The 24,361-nt window shown below is 33.7% G+C and overlaps 3 protein-coding genes across 5 annotated transcripts; all 3 read right to left on the reverse strand.

Moving 5' to 3' along the window:
- Nucleotides 1–1,445: 1,445 nt before the first annotated feature.
- Nucleotides 1,446–4,027, reverse strand: LOC135146740 (uncharacterized CRM domain-containing protein At3g25440, chloroplastic). Its single transcript, XM_017382720.2, has 3 exons — nt 3,895–4,027; nt 2,773–3,174; nt 1,446–1,952 (listed from the first exon to the last, which is right to left on the reverse strand). Exons 2-3 carry the CDS (start codon nt 3,061–3,063, stop codon nt 1,563–1,565), a joined length of 681 nt encoding a protein of 226 aa, XP_017238209.2. The 5' UTR covers nt 3,064–3,174; nt 3,895–4,027; the 3' UTR covers nt 1,446–1,562.
- Nucleotides 3,894–23,388, reverse strand: LOC108210377 (uncharacterized). Of its 2 annotated transcripts, none has more exons than XM_064089319.1 (9): nt 22,966–23,388; nt 20,391–20,437; nt 19,745–19,847; nt 19,243–19,329; nt 18,933–19,016; nt 17,158–17,211; nt 16,550–16,630; nt 16,328–16,373; nt 3,894–4,035 (listed from the first exon to the last, which is right to left on the reverse strand). In XM_064089319.1, the coding sequence occupies exons 1-9, from the start codon at nt 23,257–23,259 to the stop codon at nt 3,986–3,988; spliced, it is 846 nt and encodes a 281-aa protein (XP_063945389.1). In that variant the 5' UTR covers nt 23,260–23,388; the 3' UTR covers nt 3,894–3,985. The 2 variants fall into 2 exon arrangements, with proteins under 2 accessions (XP_063945389.1, XP_017237116.1); XM_017381627.2 differs by lacking the exon at nt 3,894–4,035 and adding an exon at nt 15,773–16,038 and having other exon boundaries at nt 22,966–23,386.
- On the reverse strand, nt 9,665–14,829 carry LOC108212233 (serine/threonine-protein phosphatase 7 long form homolog). 2 transcript variants are annotated; one of them, XM_064088781.1, is made up of 6 exons: nt 14,604–14,829; nt 12,122–12,217; nt 11,429–12,033; nt 11,246–11,325; nt 10,642–11,158; nt 9,665–10,516 (listed from the first exon to the last, which is right to left on the reverse strand). In XM_064088781.1, exons 3-6 carry the CDS (start codon nt 11,486–11,488, stop codon nt 9,782–9,784), a joined length of 1,392 nt encoding a protein of 463 aa, XP_063944851.1. In that variant the 5' UTR covers nt 11,489–12,033; nt 12,122–12,217; nt 14,604–14,829; the 3' UTR covers nt 9,665–9,781. The 2 variants fall into 2 exon arrangements, 1 of the variants encoding a protein (XP_063944851.1); XR_010289695.1 differs by lacking the exons at nt 9,665–10,516; nt 10,642–11,158; nt 11,246–11,325; nt 11,429–12,033; nt 12,122–12,217 and adding an exon at nt 13,554–13,856.
- Nucleotides 23,389–24,361: the final 973 nt, after the last annotated feature.

A 24,361-nucleotide genomic window follows, 5' to 3' on the forward strand; every position in this document is an offset into this window, starting at 1 on the left:
CTGGTCCAAATTCATTGAAGCCACAGGGTATGGACAATTCGTAGGATATGTCTAGGATTATAGCTTTATGAAGTGGACTCAGAGTATACATAGACGTAAACATGAACCAAAGAAAAAGCAATATATTACCAACAGATTTATATGGCTTCATTGAAGACCATTTACATACGGAAAAAGTAGTAAAATTACCAGAAGCTCTGTCAATTATCTCTTGAAGTCCATCTCATAGGTATCTACAGAATGTCTTAATAAACAATAGCATGAGTACTATGTTTATTAACAATTTTGTTGGAATATGATTTGAACTGATGGGTAACTAATCTTAAGTCATGCAATCCACATTCTTTCCCTCTTTACATTATCCACAACATACAACAGACATGAGATGAAAATTCAAGATAGTATGGTTCAATAGTAACATTGGAACATTTACATTGTAGTAATGTGAAGTGCAAAAATTAACAAATAATATGAATATTTACATGAGAATAAATTAAAAATCAAATCGTATATTACAATTATCAACTTCAGACTTCAAAATAGAAGGAAAAAAAAAGGAATTACCAAATAACTAGCAGCCAGTGGATTAACAACAACAATGAGTTATTTGGTAGTATTTGGATTAACAAATAATTAACAGCCAGTGAATATACGAATCAACAAATCATACATTTGCTTGTCGCCTCTTTCTTTAAAGAAAAAAAAAAGGATGTTCCTGATTGAGCATTATCATATAGCAGCAGGTAGATTTAAATTTTATAAAAATTCTGCATATTGTTGTACAGGAAATCTGAAAGAGGTTTTTAAAATATCAAAGTCTAATAAGATACTGTTAATTAAAAATAGATCAATGTGAGGAGAGTTTTACCATTGCATATGCTGAACGCATTATTACTGTGACTTCACGAAAGTATATTCCAGTCAAACATTAGAATGCAGAAAATCAGTTTACCGATGCCTGATGGTCCGGAGTTGAGTCAACAATCAGAAATAAAATAAAAGAGTCAACTGCAAAAATCCATCGGTTGATAAATCCCATCTCCCTTTCTTCTCAGACTATGAAAATCCCTTGACAAAACCACAACATTTAGTACGTGATCAAGCATGCTGCATGTGTATTTTGCAACTCGAACTCAACCTGGCAGGTGAAAAACATGTATATATAGAATAACTATATCTTACATATGTCATGTGTCTTTGCAATTGGCTGTAAACCTCTATCTGCCATACTAGTCACAAAATTCATCAAACTAATTTAATCATATATAACTAGAATAAACATTATGCCAGTTTTAAATTTCGTAAATATATAACAATTATTCTCATGATTCCGGTCGTACAGTTACATATCATCTGTTTGATCACTATACTAGAAGCGAAAGTATGAAGAGTATATAGAATCAGAAGTAGCACAGTTCAAAGGCAGGGAACATAAGAACAGCATATTAATGAAGTTCTTTTTTCATATCAATATTCAAGTTTATGTTTCTTCAATGAGTCTTACTCTACGTGATATGCTACAAGAAGCTTTCTTCACTTTGGAGCACAAAGCTACATAGGAATCAATTTTCTTCTATATTAGTGGTGTTATTTTCAGCTTCTTCATCACAAGAATCCAGTTCATGTTCAGATATGCCATCATCCTCGTCAAGATCACTCAACAATAAGCCTCCACTTTCATCATCGTAGTCGTTTTCTGATGAATCATTGTTTCCAGAATCAATTTTTGTTCCTGAAGTACCAGTTAATTCTGTATCTGGAAGTCCTCCTTTTATTCTCTTTGACCTCTCGGTACCTTTTACTGGACTGCCATAGGTAGAGTTAGGACTCCGATTAGTTGGATCACCATAAAGAGCTATATGCCGGTAATAAAGTTCAAGTTCTTTCTCGGCAATGGCAATGAAGTGCCTGACAGTCTCCAGTGATTGCTCATACTTTGATTTCTCCAGTGCCTGGAAGCACCGAAATTATTGAAACATAGAGAAAATTTTATACATCAGGGAGAAATAAAATAAGTGTAAAGATCGTAACAAAAATTTCTTTCACAAGCAACTTCAGAAACAGATAAATGTCTACATCGCATTAAGCCAACGGGAAAATCTGATTAGCAGCTAGCAAGATGGAATAATCAAACTTAAAAGATTAAATGTCTTTTCTGTGTCATCAATTATTTTTCTGGTCAATTCCAGCTTTGTTAGCAATAAGGCATAGGTACTTAAATACAACCTAAAAAACAGTGATATACTACCAAACTGTTGTCTTCATGCAACACAAATGAACAAGTTATCAACACAGATGAACAAGTTATAAGCTAGCCAGGTGACATATTGCTAGCGACGGATATCACCAAAAGGTAGGTTTACATTGCATTTCGTCTCGGTAAAACTTAAAATAGACCACTAGAAAGATTTTTACCAAAATGTATGTGGGTGACCAAAGCTGATACTTATATTGCCTCCTCCCGAAACTGTACCTCATATCATCACTGAAATTTTTTGGCTAAACTCATATGGCGTTTATCTGAAATTTTTTTCCATATAATGGGTTCATACTTCACAAACTCCACAAAGTTAGTACCATTTGGTTCCTCTTGAATGTTGAAACTTTAATAAGCTTAGAGGGATTACTGTTCTTAATCATTTGACAAAAGTGATAACCGGCCAGCGTAATTCAATTGTAAAACATATGACATATGTTATAACACTAGAATGCATGTATTTGCAATGAAGTATAAACTTATAATATGAAAAATAAAAATTTGAGGAACCTTACCCTTTTCTTAGAAAGTGTGTCAATGGGTGACATAACTTTTGGCTGCACATAATCTTTTCCGCGATAAAAAATTATAGTGTCATCTCCAATTATATGAATCGGAGTTCCACCGCTCAGTCTGGCTATATCAGTTGCATACTCCTGTATCTGACCAGGTTTACAAGGTTTACAGATGACTTTGACAGTTTCATGTTTCTTCCAGTGCATATGCATATTCAGAATAACACCTCCAAAAACTCCTCTCCTCCCGATTGGTACATAATTTGACCGTTTCTGTGCCATCTTCTTCATGTAGAAACGTTCTTCACCGGTGAGTTCATGTGGCTGCACCAGAGGTCCCTGAACTTTAGGAACTTCATACCGCTGAAGTCTTTCCAGCAGTAATCCTTCTTTAATTTTTGCCTGAATTGCACAATTAAGGTCAATGAAGTTGCTTTAGCGTTTTCACTTCAAGTCTGTCATATTTATGATTTGATTGTATAAATAAGTGTATTATGCAATCTAGATGTAATTGTCACAAAAGGGTTTCATTAAAGTTAATTACACATAGCTTGTAGCATAATATTTGGAGAGCAAGTTGGAAAGTAAAGGATTAATCTAACATAAATCAAGCGTTTATAGAATCAATTTTAAAGGTCAATAAAATTCAAGATCCAGTTAATGAATTAAGACCGGGTTATACTTTCATTCCTTCTTTCATTCATATAATATTGAATTAAAATGTGATAGCTATAGTAATGGTCAACTGCGTAAATAACAACTGTATCCAAGTTCAGAACTCCCAATTCACAGATACCTAAGTTTCCATATAAACGCCCAAACTGCTTAGACATTGCAACGACATAGAGATACAAGACAATTCCCAAACACAATTATACAACAAGAAGAAAAAGAATAAATAATTCAATAATCCATAACTAAAGCTAGTGGCAAGGTCAAAAGCAAGGCCTAAAAAAACTTGCATCATACCTAAACAAACATAAACATATACATATCCAAGCACATTATACCAAAACAATATTCTTGCAGAAAATGCTCTGACCCTTTCAACTTTCAAGCTCACACACATGCATATAAGCACACAGTATAAAATCAAAATAAATGCAGAAAAAAGTTTCAGACCTTTTCGAGCTTAAACTTAATTCTTTCCTCAGCATTAGCAAATCTCTGCCTCCCTTTCTTCCCTTTAACACCTAGTCTCCTTGGGTCTCTTTTATTTGCTGATTTTCTTATCTGCTTCTCTTTTTTCCTCTTCTCCTTCAATCTTTTCTTGCTAAGGAACCTGTGTTTCTTTGGTGGGTCAGTTTTGTGGGTCTCAAACCTGGGAATGTCTCCTTCTGATATCACAAGATTCACGGACCCATGACTGAAATTCTTGAAAGCCCACCAAGTGTTTGATAAAATAGTTGAGTTTAGAGGTTTGAAAAGGGGGGGAACTGACTGTGGGCGGTGAAGATTCGAGTTGAAAAGAGATGGGTTGGGAAGTGAACGTAATCGAACTCTGCGAAAAGCATGAAATAGAAGAGTAGCCATACGGGCATCTGTGTTTACTATCCTATTTTTTACAGGCTATTCCGCCGGCGACCAGTTTCCCGGTTCATTCCCTGAATAACTCTGGCGGGTCGAACTCCAATTATAAATTTCATATTCATTTCTTGCTATTATATAATACTTGCTTATAACCCGTGCAATGCACGGGCGGTTATAATATTTGCTATTTTATCGTATATATTATAACTTAAATTAATATTATTGTGTGTGAATAAAATTATTATAAAATTGGTTAAATAAATTTTTTATTTAACAGATGATAAATTTTTAATAGTTAATTTCGTCAAACGGCTAATTAAAAATTAGGTCGAACATGTATATTTTACTGAGAATGTTAAAATATGTTTTTCTTCATGTTATAATTTTAGGAGATCTATAAAATTAGATATAAATCAATCAATCAATCTTTTAATATTTCGCTATTGATAACTAATAATATAGTATGTAACATATTAAGTTAAAGAAAACGTGTAAAATCAAATATCGACCCATCATACTAACTTAATGTTTTGGTTTAATTGATAATAAAGACTATATTATAACATGTTATAAATTAAGGAGATTCGTGGGTCGAATACCAACCGGATCACCGAACTCGACTGACTTACCGACTAAGTGAATTTTTCATGTTTTGGATTTAATAGTATATAATATTACTTTTAAAGTGAGTCCATTAGTGTATTTAAAAATAATGTTAATGTAATTTGGTTGAAAAATATCACAGATTATTTATTAAATTATATATAATAATATTACACTTTTATATATGTAGCTCCTATTAATTGTAGATGATCCGTTTTTTAGTTAGAAAATATAAAAAAAGATAGTGTCTTTTAGTTAAAAAGGTAAATACTATGTTTCTCGATGTTATTTTAAATGATGGAGTTTTTTTAGTTGGAAAATATTAAAAAAAATAACATATTTTAATTAAAAAGAATAATTGGTGTATAAATAGACCCGTATTTTGGTCCAAATATCGACTGACCAAACTTTCAATGTTTCGGCGTCAATAGTATAAAATAAAATAATAATATAGATATATAATATCTTTGTTATATGAATGTTGCATGTGTTATTTTTGGAAAATCGATTTTTTGTTATGATTCTGGAAAAGATAATGTATTTTAGTTAAAAAGAGTAGTTGCTATGTTGTCCAATATTATTTTTGGTAAAATGAGTTTTGTTAGTTAGAATATATAAAAAAAGATAATAAATTTAGTTAAAAAGATAATTGATTATATAAGTAGGCCCATAATTTGACCTACTTATAGATGCGTATATATATTTTTTAAGGTTTAACTTTAGTTTTTAGTTTTTGGTATAGTCAAATAGGTCTTATATTTGTTTTATATTTTGATTTGTTTATATTTTGTTTGAAACCCACTAATTTTGTTTGAAGCCCGCTAATTATAAAAGTCCGTATAAAAGCCCGCATACTGATCGATCAAATTTTTAATGTTTCGGCTTTAATAGTATAGTATTTTTTAAGGTTTGACTTTAGTTTTGGTATAGTCAAATAGGTTTTATATTTGTTTTATGTTTTGATCTTATATTTGTTTTATACATGATTTGTTTATATTTTGTTTAAAGCCCGCTAACTTTTTTTTATAGACCGCTAACTATTAAAGTCAATAAAAAAGCCCGTGTACCGACCGATTAAACTTTTTGTTTGAAGCCCAATAATTTTGTTTGAAACCCGCTAATTATAAAAGTTCATATAAAAACCCGTGTACCGACCGATCAAACTTTTTATTCGAAGCCTACTAATTTTGTTTGAAACCCGCTAATTATAAAAGTTCATATAAAAGCCCGTGTACCGACCGATCAAACTTTTTGTTTAAAGGCCATTAATTTTGTTTAAAGCCTGCTAATTATAAAAGTCCATATAAAAGCCCGTTAAAGCCTGCTAATTATAAAAGTCCATATAAAAGCCCGCGTACCGACCGACCAAACTTTTAATCTTTCAGCTTTAATAGTATAGTATAGATATCTAAAATTTATAAAGGATATATAGGAATTGGGATTATTTGTCGCGGATTAATCGGATAATTGGGGGTATATATTGTTTATGCATATGTGATTTTACATATCATGCATATGAGGATTGAGGACCACATAGGTAGTGGTGGCCAAACGGGCGGTCCGGGACGGGCCGGGCCGAATTTTTATCAGGCCGGGTTACAGAAACATGATTCGTAACCGGCCGTCTGGTTAGGTGGGCCGGTCCGGTTCCGGGCCGAATTCGTCCGAATCAGCTCGTGAACCGATTCGCGGTTTCACGAGTTGAAACGGTTCATTTTTTATTATTTTTTTAATCTATTTTTTATGTTTTTTAATCAAATATTTGTTTTAAATAATCATTTTATTTTATAAATAAAAGAAGTCAATAGAAAAGAAGTCAGGAAAAAATAAAATAAAGCACGAAACAAATCATATTTAGTGTCGTTCGTTCGATTCGTTCGCTTCGCCTGTTACTTGCTTTAATTCGTGAACTGTAAAGTTATATTTATTAAACCGCAAATTATCATATATATTAAATAAAATAAAATAAAAGAGGACGATACCTCTATATAATTTTATTAATTAAAAAACTATTTTACAATTAATTTGAGAGGACTCCTCTCTAAAAAAACGGAACAAACCGCATCGATAAAAAAAAATAAAACTACACTAAAAAATTTTAAAATTACAAAACTAAATTAATCTAATTCATTTTCATTCATTAATCGAGGATTCCGAATATTAGTAAAGGGCCTGGATTCGTTCGAACCGTTCGAACCGGTTGATTCGTTCGATTCGTCCAGCCCGTTCGTTTCGTCCAGCCAGTTCGATTCGTCCAGCTCGTAAAGGGAGTTGATGTATGGAAACTATTTTTAAAAATATATCTCAACAATAAAATAAAATATGAGACAACAGGTGTTAGAGCATCCCCAGCGGGGAGCCCAAGTCCACTTACACGTGTGTCCTTTTTAATGCCACATAAGCACGAAGCGGGACTTTAAAAAAATGTGGTCACACATCTCCAATGCACAAGCCCACTTCCAATTACAAATGGGTCCCATCAAATTTTATCTTTCTTTATATAATACTATCCCTCAATTCTTTAGGTTGTTTTTTGACTTGTTTAAAATATAGTTTCATAATATTTTTTTTTCAAATTTTTTCTCCTGTTTATTCAAAAAAAAATTGATAACGAAACGATTGCCACCCCTAGTCTCAAAATACGTGCTATCAGTGAACGTAAACTACCTAGATAAAACAAATATAATGAATACTTAATTTATATAAAAATATTAATCAAAAGTATTATTCAAATAAGTTAAATAATAAATATAATCCAAACAAATATAAAGAATACTTAATTTATATAAACATATTATATTTAATATATAATTAAAATACATTACATATGATATAAAGAAGCAGAAAAAGAAGAGCAAATCAGCTTTGTTTAATTACTGTGTCAGAAACCGGGCTTGGCCGGGACAGTGGGCCTGGCCACTTTTCTAGCTTCTCTCCAACGCTATGCAGCCATGGCCAGGTCAGTTTACTCTTCCCCAGGCAGCAACCGGGCTCGCGCTGGGGATGCTCTTATGCTAACTAATCAAAAAACCAGCTTTGCCAACTATACACGAACTATATTTAGAATTTGGCTCCCTTTTATTTATGACCAGTTTGTTCAACCACTTTTCAAAAACAACCAGTTTTTTTTCGAGTTTTCAAAACTAACCAGTCTAATTATATGAAAAATGGCGACCCAAACCAAAACAAAATCACAGTCAAGGTCGCCCTTCCAAAGGGCGACCCATGTTGTGCTTGCATGGCCATATGGGTCGCCCTTCCAAATGGCGACCCCTACGTGGTTATTTTTTTTAAAAAAATTCAAAAATCGGAAAATTCTTATATATTATTTATATTATTATAGTTTATAATATTATATTATATAATGATATAATATAAAAAAAATCATATAATGATATTGTTTTACACGGACGACCCTGCCCTATTTTTTTTAAAAAAAAATCATTAATCGGATAATTCTTATACATTATTTGTGATATTAAATTTTATATTATTATATTATGTAATGATATAATATAATATTATAGATTGTAATATTTAAATGTTTAAGCTCATATTGAAGTATAATTTAAAAGGTAATTATATATATATATATATATATATATATATATATATATAATTCAAGTTTTAGTAAGTATCTAATTAATAATGTTGTAATTACATAGCTAGTAATAAAATTGTGAATTTTTTTAACCTATATGTTTCTATAAAATACCATTAGGTTTTTAGCCATTCTCACACATACATACATATTCTAGATCGACTCGTACAAACAAAGCTCTGAATGGAGAACCATAAAAGATCGAGAAAGGAAGACGAGGGGATGGAAGAATGGGCTTCTGAACAAACGAATGGGATCATCACTTTGCAAAGGAGAGGATTAGGGAGAGGCATGATGAAGACCTTAAATCTGTGAAGGGAAAAAAGAAAGGGGAGGGTTGTTCAAAAAATAAAAACGAACGTTGATTTAAGTTCATGTCCTAGTAACATGCATGTGTTGTTGTGTTTCTTATTATGTACGTACAATAATACATTGTCCTTCCCCACTTTACGAACCCAGTCTTATGTATTAAGTTGTTTATTTTTTAATATTTTAAACTGATGGACTTATCATTTTCACCTATAGATAAGTCCCTCCCTCATCATCTCACCTTCATCACTATCTCAAACACATTATAACATTTATGGATTCCGTTGCTGTCGATAAGTGCTACTGTGACAAAGTCCTTGTTAAGAGAGTTTGTCATGACAACGGTCCCGACGTTGGTAGACGGATGTTGCAATGTCCTAACGGCGCTAGTGGTTGTGGTTACTTAGTATGGCTAGATGAGCGGCTAGACACCCGGTCAACTGTGGTCATCAACAAACTTTCTGAGGAAATAAGTGACCTCAAATGGTTGCAGGCAGTGGAGATTGCAGAAATGGAGACGAAGCATGCTGAAAGAGTAAAAAAATTGAAGAAGACCATGAAGGGTGATGGATCTCGATGGGATGCTGAGGATGTTTGATGTTTTTCATGTTATGTGTTTGTCTTTCAATGTAGTTTAACTTATGCGCATCTCTATCTATCTTTATAATTGTTCCTAATGTTGTTATCTCATGTTACATTTGTAAGTGCTAACTGCTATGTTTCAGTGGCATTTTAAGTGTTACGTTGATGCTTACTATGTTTATGTGGCTTTGTCATTGTTTGTTGGAATAAAAGTGATGTTATGCAAGAATTTTTACATACATAATGACACCTAAACTGAAAAGTAGCAACAAGTAGCAAGTGTTCATACATAAGCAACAAGTAGCAAGTGTTCATACATAAGCAACAAGTACCAAATAAACATACATAAGCAAGCAACGGAACTACAAACTGAAAATACATAAACTACTTTTTCTCCTGCCCGAAGATATGGATGCCCGTGTGACATCTCCTGCCCTTCCCCTTTGCATCTCTGGGTGGCTGCTGTCTCTGCTCAGGCTGAGACGGCCCCTCGGGTTCCGACTCATCTCGTACTGCCCACGGACTACTCTCAGCAGCGTACGCACCAAAACTATGCATATGTACAGGAGTAGGAGTAGACCTCACCCCTGCCGGTGTAAGTGGAAACGCAGGTTCCCCGAACACGTAGGATGAGCTACCAAATGACGGGACCGGGGCCTGTACCGGAGGTGTGGTGTACTGATCGGCCAGGAATGACATATCAGGACGATAAGCATCTCGATCTAAAAACTGGTATGACTCCTGAAGTGGAGGAGAAACATGTGTGTGCCCACCAGTAGCAGAGGTGTCCTCGTCATCCTCTAAATTCACCGCAAAACCACCTTCACCACCACCTACGTAGTCATCCCCTACAGTCTCAGTTGGCACGTCGGGCCAACGGGGCCATTCCCCCGCCCCTGAAGGACCCCGTGCATCCCTACCTGAGCTAGTACTGGCCACATGAGTGTAGTAAGTGCCAGGCTCCGGCTCAACTGGTGTGACAGGACGCCGACCTCTGCGTGTCGGAGGGCCTCGGTGACCCCGGACCTGACCAATCAACCCCTGTAGAAGCATCTGTGCCCGATTAAGATCGGGGGCAGCAGGGTCAATGGCAGAGTCCACCTCTAGAAGCTGCTCCTCCTATTACCAAACATAAACATGCAAAGAAAAGTCAGACCGAGAATACATTCTAAATGACATAACATATGCAGTAGAAAAATGTAATTGTGGAAGACAGTAAAAAACTAAATAAGAAGGTTGTTTACCAATGACTGTGTGGCGCCCTGTGTCCCCTGAAAAGCATCCGCTCTAGGCCAGAATATTGGGTTAACCATGTGTCTACGTGTAACCTCGAGGTACCAAGGCATGTATGCGGGAGAGCAACCATCGCCCAAAATGAATGGAGGAGATGTCATAGCTCGGTCAAGGGACGTATCCCAGAAACAAATGTATGTCTCCCTGACGCCCTGCAAGTTAATGGACTCGTTGACGGCGTCGTGCAACTCATGATGATTCCTACGTGGGGAGGATGTGGGTATGTCCAGAACGAACCCAAACTGCCTCGTGACCCTGTCAGTATAACACCACTCGACATATGCCATGTACATCAAAGGGGTGAGAGCTGTCCACTGCAAGTACGATGTCTGATCGGGCTGAAACTCATCATCTAAAGCTGCATACGGCCACCACAAAAATTGTTCCACACCCATGTTATCCAACTCGTACCGGGTGATACGACTCTGAGAGTCCGGCACCTGAGTACGGGTAACTGAAGCCACCCACCTACAACAAAATGTTTAGATTAAGGAAGAGAAGTAGTGCATGTGCAATAATTGAATGCGTTTATGAGAAGAGTAGCATATTACATACCTAAGCGCAAGTGGGTAAGTGAACTGGGGTTGAGACCTGTGTTGTGGAGCTATCGTAGGGAACCGCTCGTATATCCACACCTGGTATCAAAGTACATATATGTACACATCAAGTTGTATGGGAAGACAATTTGTTAAAACTAAATGACAGTAATGGGATTAAAGAGGGTACTTTCATGCGTACCTGAAGTAATGTGGCATACCTAGTGAAGTTGATTTTGACTTCTCTGCTCGCATCACACATCTTCCTGTATGTGTAGGAAAGAACAGCACTACCCCAACTATAACCACCCAGGCTCTCCAGGTCATCTAGTAACCGAAGAAGGCTTAGCGGCACAGAGTTCCCGCTGCCACTGGGAAACAACGATCCGATCACACAAAGTAGGTGTGCCCTAATGTGAAAGATAGACTGCGCACCAAAATCCTCAGCCAACTCGTCCAACCGGTGACATCTGCCAAAGTGTGTAATCAACCACTGGATCTTCAAGTTGTCCTTCCTCAAATCATCGTTCCCAAGAGCCAGTCCAAGTAAATCCCGTACCAAAGCCACCCTCTGGGCTGGAGTGGAGGTGTACCCGTGCAGGATAGGTGGAAAGTGTGCGTCTCTGGACGACACCTCTCGATGAAGGCTGTGATCACCCCTCCGTCATGCCTGACCTTCCCCAACCTGAAAATCCATCCAAAACCCGCGGCCGTGATGGCAGTCACTATCGAGTCATGCGGCCAATTATTTTTAACTGTGTTCCAATATTCACCGAAGTTGGCCCTCACTCTCAAATCCTCCGGTGCCTGGCACAATTAAAATGCAAAATGTATGAGCAGTTTATCATAAAGCAGACGTTTTATTCTAATAAATAGCAATAAGTCAGGTCATTACCTCTCTCCTGTTCCACACCGCCTCGGACCTGTGCTCGTTCTGCAATGTCAACAAGTTGCCATTGACAGGGCCGGGACCGTAAACTACGGAATCCATCTGCGCCAACAAATGAATTTCAATATTATATTCACCTATTAATTCAAAAATTAAATTATATATTAATTCGAATATTTATATTTTTAGTGGAAATAGTATATAAATTTATGTTAATATTTTTTTATATTTTAGTTCAAATAGTATATTAATAAATTTCAATTAATAGGCAAAAAATTATATTTCTCTGAGGCAAAAAATAAATTTCAATATTACATTTACATATTAATTCAAATAGTATATTTATATATGTTAATATTTTCTTATGAATATTATATTAATATTTTAATTTCGAATATATTATATTCGTATATTATAGCATATTAATTTTATAATTTTTCTATTTTAATTCGAATATTAATATTTTAATTCGCAAGAGTTGCAGTTTTATAAGGCTCTATTATCCCATATTCGCAACTGTTCATGTACAAACATGCCTCACATGATACTTGAGAGAAGGAAAAAATGAATTCTATATATTTCATATGAAAGTCCTTGATCAACTAAACTTTTGTTTCTCCGAGTAGCCATACTACCAGATTAATTTTGGCCACACTAATCATGTAAAAACAGAGTGTTGGCTAACAAAAAACCAATCCTTCGATATTTTTAGATAACCTTGTCGATAAGAAGCTCTAGAACATTGTTCTCATGCACTGAAGGCATACATATCACATTGGCATGGTAATGCCGGCAGCAACAAGTTATCTACTTTCTCAAAAAGAACTCTCATAGAGGTTACTATTAATTTTGTGAACAAACTTACCACAAATATTGATTAAATTCGAATATTATATTTTAATTCGATTATTAAAATTTAATTCGAATATTAAAATTTAAAAATTTAATTCGAATATTAAAATTTTAATTCAGATATTAATATTTTAATTTGAATATTATGTTTTTCTTTCTTTCGATTTATTATTATATTTTTTTATATATTAATTCGAATTATTTGACTTTTTTCCAACATTATTTTATTAATTTCTAACCACAAAATCTTAAAATCATGAAATTAGCCTAAAGATCTAATTTAAAAATTCCTAAAAATTACCCTTAATTTCAAACATAAATCTCAAAATTATTAAACTACTTCAAATTTCAAAAATTCATATCAATTCTCATATTAAATCTCAAGCCTCAATCATGCAAAATCTAGCATATCATACAACAAATTAATTAAAATGAGGGCATTATATATATATATATATATATATATATATATATATATATATATATATATATATATATATATATATATATATATATATATATATATATAGTCATGCTCCAGTGAGAACCAATCTTATGGTGAGATATGAGATCTAATCTCAGCCACTCATTTAAATACATTATATTCATCTTTCACCATTCATTTAATATTATTATATTTTATCATCTTCTAATTTAACTACCTATCACCTTCAACCACCGTTGACCACCACCACCAGCTCCGGCGACCATCAGAAAATCACCGCCGGCAAACATAAAATCACCATCGTCAAACATAAAATCACCACCGTAAAATATAAAATCACCATCGGAATACTAAAAATCACCGCCAGAGAACCAAAAATCAACGCCAGAAAATTAAAATCACCACACTGCCACCATCTAAAAACCACCACCGCCACCCCCAAATCTGAAAAATCACCAAATACAGAATAAAATCACCATCGGAAAAAATCAAAAACACAACAGAAAATCATCATTTCCAATTCATCACTAGTTACAAAACCAGCACCACCACCATGTACAAAGCCCCAAATATGAAAAATCACTAATTACAATCAATACACCTCAATCTGAAAAATCACCAGCATCGATTTGACGCTTCTGGCGACGGCGAAAATGTTGTGGCGATGTGGCCAGTTGAGTTAAAGAATCTGAAGATTAAAGAGTTCAAAGAGATTGTGCAAGGACGCGGCTTATCAACCGGTGGAGGAGGGCGACGTGGCTTGGGGCTAGAGATGAGAGAGAGAGAGAAAGAAAGAAGGAGAGATGAGCAGATCTGGTGTTGCGGCAGTGGTGGCCGGAGCTGTTGGTGCGTGGTGCATGGTGGTGGCCACGACTGCGATGACGGGAAGAGATGAAGAAATTGGAGAAGAAAGGGGGCTGAGATGCGGGTAGGGAGTGCGGCCGGTGGTGGGAGGGCGGCCGGCGGTGGGAGGTGGTGGAGGGAAGACAATCGAGAGAGAGAGAGAGGAGGCAGTGGGTGGGTGGGTGGGTGGATGGGTGGGTTATAAAATGTGTGGATGTGATTTAATTTAGGGATAAAAATGTGGGGCTGAGATTAGATCTCATATCTCATATTAGCTGGGGTTCTCATTTGAGCACTTGCCTATATATATATATATACACTATTTTTGAGAGAAGATTAGGTTAATACCTTCAAATTAATGTTAATTGGAGTTGATTTTGAAGCTTGAAATCAGATTTGGGCGACCCTATCGTCTCTTTTTCAAATCTGCGGCGACCCTCTCCTCCTTTAAACTTCTTCTTCCAGCCGCTCTTCTTTTTTCGCCGCCTCCTTCGCTCTCCTTCGCTTTCACAAAGTGGTTTCCTCTTCACTTCGGTTTGTTTCAAAACAAGATTAGAAGTACAGAAAACGGCCCACCTTGTCACACATGTTTGTCTTAGAATAAGAATCTTTTAAGTTTTATGCATTGCATTACATGCACTTTAAAATATAAACAAAAATATTTTGATATATTTTTGTTCATAATACTCACTCCATTTCCCATCTATACAGTTTTTACATCACTGACACATATTTTAAGATCTTTATAAATTCTGAATAAAAAATTAAACATTAAATATTTATTATTAGGTGATCGACAAAAACGAAAAGTTTATTCTAATATACTAATAGAAAATCAAAACAATAAACAACCAAAATGGGAAGTTGAAAACAATGGAATTTTAGGACACGGGTGTGAAAGCAAATACAGCTCAGGACGCGTTCTCAAATGGCGACCCCTTTGGGGGAGAAAATTGGTTCAGGTCGCCCTTTGGAACGGCGACCCCTGCTGAAAATTTTATATGGTTTGGGTAGCCATTTTTCTTATGAATTAGACTGGTTAGTTTTGAAATCTCGAAAAAAAACTGGTTATTTTTAAAAAGTGGTTGAACAAAATGGTTATAAATGAAAGGGAGCCTTTAGAATTTATGCCTATATAAAGGTTGTGTGGGCTAATTGCACTAATATACTTAAATATAAACCGCTTATCAATTTTGGTTCATTTGGGTAGTTCAATAAAGCATATTTCACGCTTAGCTAAAAACACTGTACAATTAGTTTGAACCCCACAAAAGAACCGCACACCATTAAAAAATTTGACGTTAGATCTAATTTTACGATCAGGGACATTCATTGTCTCTTCACTTATTTCACAACATAACTATCAATTTTTTGTTGCAAAAATCACTTACCACAATTTTGAATGGCATTATTGTCTCCTTACTTGTTTCACAACATAACCATCACTTTGAATTTTGAATGACATAACTATCACTGATATTAGTTATTGTTAGTTATAATAACTAACAACATCAAGGTTTAAAAATATTGTAAATGATGTTATTGATGAAGATGAGAGATGATGGGGGTTAAAGCATACAACAATAATGTTCAAAACTTTTAAACAAATTGCATTCTAGTACATATATAGAACAATTTACAAGTGATTTGTGTTGACTAAATTTTTTTTCATGAAATGATGTTGGAACTGATCAGCAGCGTCTCTAGGCATCAATCTACAAAGATGACTACAAAGTTGTATCAGAGATGAGACGAACTTCGTACAAATTCCCTTCTCCCTCAACTGCATTTCAAAACTTTAGTGGATTAGTTCTACAAAAATGTATTGAATAGTATTATCCTACTAACATTACTCTTATGCCCAAGGTATCTTGAAGACATAATAAGTAATAGGTATTAGCGTGAGCATTCTCTTTCTTTTATTTTAAATTATATGTTTTCAATTTGTTATTGAATATTAATAGTAATTTTTATGATATATACGAAGTATAGTATCATTCAAATGACGAACGTTTGACATAAACGACCATTTAAAAAAAAATAGTTTCTTAACAAGCGCGTTTAGTCCTTACCAACTTCAGCTGATATATCTGGTCCAAAGAAAGAAGCAAACTTTGCCTACACATGAAACCATTTCAACATAAATGACATTTCTGATATGCTGATTATGTTCTACAATTGTCTATGTTAGAATGTAAAAATAAATCTACAAGTTTTCAAATCATGAAGAAATAAGCAGACTATCTCCATACGATGAAAATAATAAGCAAACATTGATCAAAATTGTATGTTACCTGTCTTTTCTCAAAATCAGACAATTGTAGGTCTTTTGCTTCAAACACTAACACTAAACAGTATCTACCATTTTCCGTGACCTGGGGTACCAAACATATTGGTAAAAATTATGATGAATCAAGTCATATATATGCCATGAAACAAGTTCTTTCACATAATCAGATAATCAAGTAGCGAGGTAATATCATATCAAATCAAATATTAAAAAAGGTTTAATATTAATAAACGGATATATAAAATAGGGATTGATAATTATTAACAATTTGATAATCAAGTAGCGAGGTAATATCATATCAAATCAAATATTAAAAAAGGTTTAATATTAATAAACGGATATATAAAATAAGGATTTATAATTATTAACAATTTGCCTAGGATATTGAATTTTGGAGAGATCTCAGTATTTTGAAACCTGGTGCAATTTAAATTTTAATTCCGAGTTTCACATGAATATCAGTCAACTGAGAGTAGAATATTACAAAAATATTTTGTAATTCTTACAACATTGAAATATTAACAAAACTTTTAAATCACATAAAAATAAATTCTTGAAATTCGGTACACATACTTTAGATCCACAAAACTAAACCATGTTATAAAGACATACCTCTTCACGAATCATTTGTAAAGTTGGAGCACTTCTACGCGCGATCCCTCCACCCTAAACATATAAAGAAAAGACGGTAATGTTAAACACATGAATAGACACAAAAAAAGATTTTCCACATTTTCATACTGCGATAATATAAGGGATTCCTTTCCTCTATCGTTGATTATTTACTCATTTAATATGTAGCAAGATATTATTCAACCATAATTCATGAAACATGATCATATCGAACTTGATCCAGGTAAAACTCAACCTAAAGAGGTAAAAGAAAATTGACTCGCATCGAAGTTAATATAAAACATATTAAGAAGGAACTTGACTCAATGTATGAGAGCAAGTCCAATGCAATGTTATAGGAGGTGCTATTTCTATAATATAGCATCAATTATAAAACTTAGCATTCCAATGCAATGCTATATGAGATGCTAAAATAGAAAAATGCTATCCTTGGTTCTACATACAGAACCAAGTATAGATGTAGCTATAATTGCTACATGGGCAATGTAAGTGGGAATTTGGAGGGAATGAATATAAAAACAATTTTGATTTAATTTTTTGTACTTGTGTTCATATTTTACATCTCTTTGGTTCTATTTTAAAATCATGCATTGGAGAATGAAAGTTATTTTAGCGTCAAGATGTACTTTTTGATTTCATATTATAGCAATAGCTACATCAATTCTAGTTTTAGCATTGGACTTGCTCTGAGTCTGTCGATACATATATTAATCAACTCAATCAAAAATACCTCCAAACTCATTAATCTAAAAATCGAGTTGATTTGAAACATCATTGATCATGTTGTATTAAAAAGTATAACACACTTTCACTAAACATTATTAATAATTAATGAGAGCAGCAAAAAGGTATATCAATGTTTGCATCTATAATGATCTAAAAACAGGGTTGGACTGAAGATAATATTTAAGCATAATACAAAATTTCACCTCCTATAACTAATAATTTATCATTGGTCAGTCGAGGATGTTGAAGGGTCTTACATAAAATATAAAATTTTGAGGCAAATTCACTTTCCAAGAGCAAGTTTTGATGACCGGTACAAGCATATATCAACTGCTTAAACGGAATGAACTAAGTAGAGGTTTAAAAAAAAGAATCAATTATGGTGTGTTAGTCGATAGATGGGAAACACTATAAGAATTGTATTTGTAGTAATTTATATAAATGTTACAACTAAAGCTAAATTATAATCGGGATAAGATTGTGATATTTAACATGATTAATGAATCGATATTTAAGTTGATGCTATACTCAATACATGTAATAATATTTGACTTATAACATGACTAGATCAATTGTAATTACACAAAGTTGCCTAGATCCCACACATTACTGCTAGCGGCAACACACTCGCGTTTTGAAGAGATAACTATTCAACTAGGCGTTTAGTGTATTAAGCTATTATTTTTCATTTTCGTCACATGTGCTCTTGTCACATAATAAAGACCTACTCAATTCCATATTGCCGAGATATAATAATCATTCCAAGCGAAGAGGCATAAAGCACAATAAGAGAAAAACAATGTTATAGTTGTTAATAGATCTCAGGGTAACCAAAGAGATGAACACTTTCACTTCAAGATTAATGCAATGAACTCTTACTATAAAGAGAATGTGAGAGATTTGTACTAACTGGATAAATGATTAGTAAATTCAACAAAAGTAATGGATTAAATGATTAGTAAACTCAACAAAAGTAAGCCTAACGAATTAAACCTTGTGAAAGTACAAAGGGAGTGAGAGCAACATACCAAACCATACTGAAAAATTCGTTTAAGTGCCTCTTCCAAGTGTTGTTCATCACCATATCGGTATCTGATAACATCATTCCTGACCTACTAAGCAAAACCAAATATTCATTCTAGTATTCCACAAATGTAGTTGAGATTTTATATCTCACGAGTCATTGCTTTTAGGCAACAAAACTGATTATTACCCAATTCGATATTATATAGTATTTAAAATTGCAAAATAGAATGTGACAAAAAAATATTTGCAAAATAGAAAAGAGTGGTTTGTGATGAATACCAATGTTAACATATATTTATATAAAATATATACCTGCTTAAGGATTGGAGTGGCGCATTTCTCCCTTATTGTTTGAGCATCAGCATAAGTCACACATGGAACTGGTTTAAGTTCTGCATACTGTAAAAAAGAAATCTATGTTCAGAATTGTTAAATTTGACTTGTTTTGTTAAACATAATAAATTTAATTAAAACATGAATAATGTAATTAGATTTTATAAATAAGAAAATTTATTGTGTTAATAGAGTTTGTAACTTATAAATAATAACATGATTATATTAATTTATTGATGATTATTAAGAGTGAAAGATTTAAATGAAAAGCATGTATTGTGGCTTTTACCAAGATAGAAGTACAACCCCCCCCCCCCCCCCCCACACACACACACACATATATAAAAATACGCGCATGTGTGTGTAAAACGGAATGTAATAATAGAAACAATCCCAAGATAAAAAAACTAAAATTTTGATTAGGAAAGCATATGAAGCACACTTTAATTGCTTAAAGACTAATAAAATTATATAATTATACCTTAAGAGCCATGCCAATAATTGCAAGAGGAAATCCATAAGTTAGCATTATTGCAGACCATTCAGATCCAGGAAGGATGTTAAAGTATGCTCCAAAACCATATCTGTCAATTTTATTGAAATAATAATACACATCATCATACGGAAGAGGACACAAAAGTTCATTCATTTAAATTTTGAATTTATCTTGTTATTATCTTGAAGAAAAAAAACTAATAAGAACACAAAAGAAATGATATTGAATTTTGTGAGCACAAATATCCAAATATTCAAATAATACTCCCTATGGTTCTTTTTACTTTTCCTGTTTGAGATGTTGGAACTGTTCGCAACATGAGACAAATTACTAATTCACGCATAATTTATAAGACCAAATAGTCATGAGAGATCTTGTTAGATTCATATTTATGAGTACTTTAATACGATGAAATTTATATATTTAATACTAATATGAAATTAAAGATATTAATGATTAAAAGTTTGTGTTGGCAAACGTGATAAAGGCAAACATGAAAAGTATTAAGAGACGGAGGGAGTAATAGACTTTATAAAATTTACATTTTTTCAAAAACTATGTGTTCTCTCTATTTCCCACAAATAACTAAGAATGAGGAACCTGGGGTATAGTCACAAAAGTATTTACTCACCCAAGAAGTGACACTCCACCATATAAGCCAATGACACCAAAAGAAACCTGTCAATAAACAAGCACAAATTATAATAACAATTTATGATACACCAGATGTATTATTAGTGTTGTTTATTCAATTCCATTTGTAATGGATCCGACCTTTTAGCTTATAGTGTTTATAGAGTGAAATCAAACACGAATTTGATTTATTTTAATCACTCAAAGTTTATCTAAATGGTTTTTTAAACTCAAAAAAAATCAAACTTAGATGAACCTCTATGAATTTTAAATGACTAATTAAGTCATTTACTTAAAATTTAACATTTATATAACAATATTTCGTGATATATTGATATAGATAAAACTTAAAATACAAAGGTATCACTCATAAGACATAATAAAAAGAAAACTACTTGGAGAAGTTGAAATATAAAGGCACTATTAAAATATCTCTAAAATATTTAATCATGATATTTTGAAATACTTACACTACTGTAAGAAAAATGAGGGGAAAAATAATAAACAAAAGGAATTACTTAAGACTGAGTTGTGTTTTACTGTTTTGTGCTCACACTGTATGCATTAAGGGGATTGACGGGAAAAATGTAAGAAGTAAACAAGAGTAATAAGAACTCTGCAGCATTTGGGCCTCTCAGAGTCTTGTGAAGGCTGGTACAAAGTGGAGGGTAGGGTCTGGGGAAAGGGTAAGTATTCTAAATGATGCTTGGTTGAATGATCCTGACCATCCATTTTTTGTTAGTAATCACCCAGCTCTTGTTGATCAGTGTGTAACTGCTCTGATGAAACCGGGGGGAAAAGCCTGGGACACTGAGGTCATCTCATATTTATTTGTGGAGAGGGATCAACATCTGATTTTCGGGATTCCTCTTAGTTATAGTCAGGAGGAGGATACTAGATACTGGTCTAAAGATGATAAAGGTATGTATACTGTTAAAAGTGCATACAGACTAGTGCAGGAAATGAAAGGAGCGTGGGTGTCTAATGCCAATTCTGGCTTCTGGAGACGTTTATGGAACCTGAAAATCCCACCTACAACTAAAAACTTTTTATGGAGGGCTTGTAATGGTTTTTTACCGACAAAATCATCTTTAAACAGGAGTCATGTTCCTATTCTTATGCAATGTCCAATGTGTTTAGATAGAGAGAAACAACATTACATTGCTTGATTCAATGCGATTTTGCCGAGGCTTGTAGGCAAGGGGCGGGGTTTGGCAACGCTCCGGATGATTTTGATAACTTTGTTGATTGGCTGCAAGGCGCAATGAATATGTATGACAACTTGAGGCTGGCTAAGTTGGTGATGTTGCTGTGGTCTGTTTGGAAAGCTCGTAACACAGTGGTTTCGCACGATACATACCTTCACGTTGATGAGGTTATTCGCACTGCTCAGATTACTCTTGATCAATGGTTGTAAGCTCAGTTGAGGAATTTTACTCCGTCTGTTGTGTCTTTGAATGCGAGGGATGGTAGTGAGGTTTGGGCGAAACCAGATGTCAACACAATCAAGATAAATGTTGATGCAGCCCTTTTCAATGATAAACATTACTTTGGGTTTGGGTGTGTAGCTCGGGATCATTCCGGGCGATTTCTGGGAGCCAAGATGGCGAGCAAAACTGGAAGAATAACTACAAATCTAGCAGAGGTGATAGCTGTTAAGGAAGCTCTTAGTTGGGTTAAAACGAATCAGTGGACTAGAGTGCTGGTGGAATCTGATTGTATGAAGGTAGTGCAAGCTCTGCGTAGTTCGGTGGAGTTATCTTCTCCGTTTGGGTTGGTTGTGTTGGATTGCAGACAACTCCTGCAAGACATTGTTAATGTTGAAGTTTGCTTCATTAGACGGTCAGCAAATAGGGTGGCACACTGCTTAGCAAGGCAATCTTATCTTCACTCGGATCGTAGCTTTTCAGAACTTGATGTTCCTGGTGACATCTTATCTCTTTGTATGCCTGATATTTAATTGAATGAAAGCTTTCTTCCTTGGTCAAAAGAAAATAAAAAGACCTCTGCACACCTTATTTTTGCACACCTTATTTTTGGGCGTACTTTGATTTGGTCTCAAACAATATTTCTTTACATATTACACATTCATGTTTTGAACTCGCTTCATATTGTACCCTATTGACTAAATTCCGTTCATATTAACTATTATTTTAGGCATGAAAAGAGGTAGAATACGAAAGATTTATTTAAATTCAAATTATAATTATATAAAATTTTAATATTTTACCCCAACTTATGCTAACTGTAATAGTCATTCGGACGGAATTTGGTAAAAAGATGCGAAGTTAAACAAGTTTAAAATTTAGAGGTGTAATATAACAAGAAACATGTGTCGAGACTAAACCCAAAAAGCATAAAAAATAAGGGATGTAATTATGTAAAGTGCTAATAACTCAATAAATAGTCATATCATAATATTGAAAATATAAAAATAAAAAATAAAAAATGCACAAACCAGAACCATATCTAAGATCATCTTCAAACAAGAACCAGAACAAATCACAAAACTGAATTTTCTTGAATCAAAGAATAAAACACAAAATGAATTTGGTGAGGATAAATTAGAATACCTTGGCAAGAGAGAATTCCTCATCGGTTACCAGAGAGGACTTATTGGGTGCAGCAGCAGGTTGAGTAGATGCAGAATCAGCTGCTCGGGAAATGAAATTGAGTTTGTTTTTACGATGATTCAGAAGCGGCCGCAACTGAGAACTGAACAACTCAGAGCTGGAGGTTCCATTAGTACGAGAAAGCCTGGGTGTTAACGATTCAATACCAATACGAATACGATGATGGAGATTGTTTATTACAGGGGATCCTCCGCCAACTACTGCCGCCGCCGCCGCCGTAGCTGTAATCGTCATTGCCGAGATTATGTTAAAGCATTCGAATTTGAGAGTATTGATAATTTAAAAGAGTTTGAGTTCAACACAAGCTAAGCTAGACCACTCGCTTAACTGCCTCTTCTCTTTGGATACGTGGGCCTCTATTTGCCTTGTGCATTTATTTTTTTGATTTTATGATTCAGGCCACGGTTTTTTAAGAAATATGATTTGTAATTTATCCTGAATACGTGAAATATACTTATTTATCTATAATGTAATATTAATTTTGTATAATATTATATAATAAATTAATTAATTTGTTCATAAAATTATTTTTTCGATTTAGAGATGAAATTACAATAATTATATAATATCTTCGAGTGGTTTTCATAAGGAAAAGAAAAGAGTTGCGGTAAGAAAAATATTTGAGTCTTTCCTCAAATTTGTTAATAATATTAAAGCAAACCTTTTATATAAACTATTTACATGAAAATTGTTGATTTTAATTAAATTTCTTCTTTTTAAGATGGTTTTCTTCAATTCAATTCAGGTTTCAATTACATTTTCACAATACTTTAACTTTTTTGCTTAATTGATAGATGTATAGCTATTGTTTTGAACACATATATCATCTTTATTTCTTCATATAAAATCATTCTATTTTTCAAAATGATTCGAGTTTATTGAGAACAATTTATATCCTTTCCGTAGACGTAAGTGCGATATCTAACTGTTTCAAGATTAAGTATTTGTTCAGGCTAATTATATAGAATCAAGCTAGTAAATTAGATTTTAAGAGTTCACTTGGTTGATGAGAAAATTTTGATTGAAGCAATTATATAGTATTGTTATTGTGCATTGACTACTTTTATAATTATTTATAACTAATTACGTGCAATTGACTCCTTCGGATCATAAGTTATCTATTTATACAAAGTTGTTTAGATCTTTCGGGTAAAAGTGAACCCTCATAGACGATAGAGTTTGATTTGTTGTACTTAAAAACCGGTCGTAATGAGATGTTAGATATGGTTAGTAGCGATAGCGACTTATCATCGCAATGGGATATCACGGGATTGAATGATCAAATTTCTTTATATTCAGGATTTCCAAATTTTTCAAAATGTTGGATTTTAAACTT

The sequence above is a fragment of the Daucus carota genome, chromosome 3 (assembly GCF_001625215.2).
Source record: "Daucus carota subsp. sativus chromosome 3, DH1 v3.0, whole genome shotgun sequence".
NCBI lineage: Eukaryota > Viridiplantae > Streptophyta > Magnoliopsida > Apiales > Apiaceae > Daucus > Daucus carota.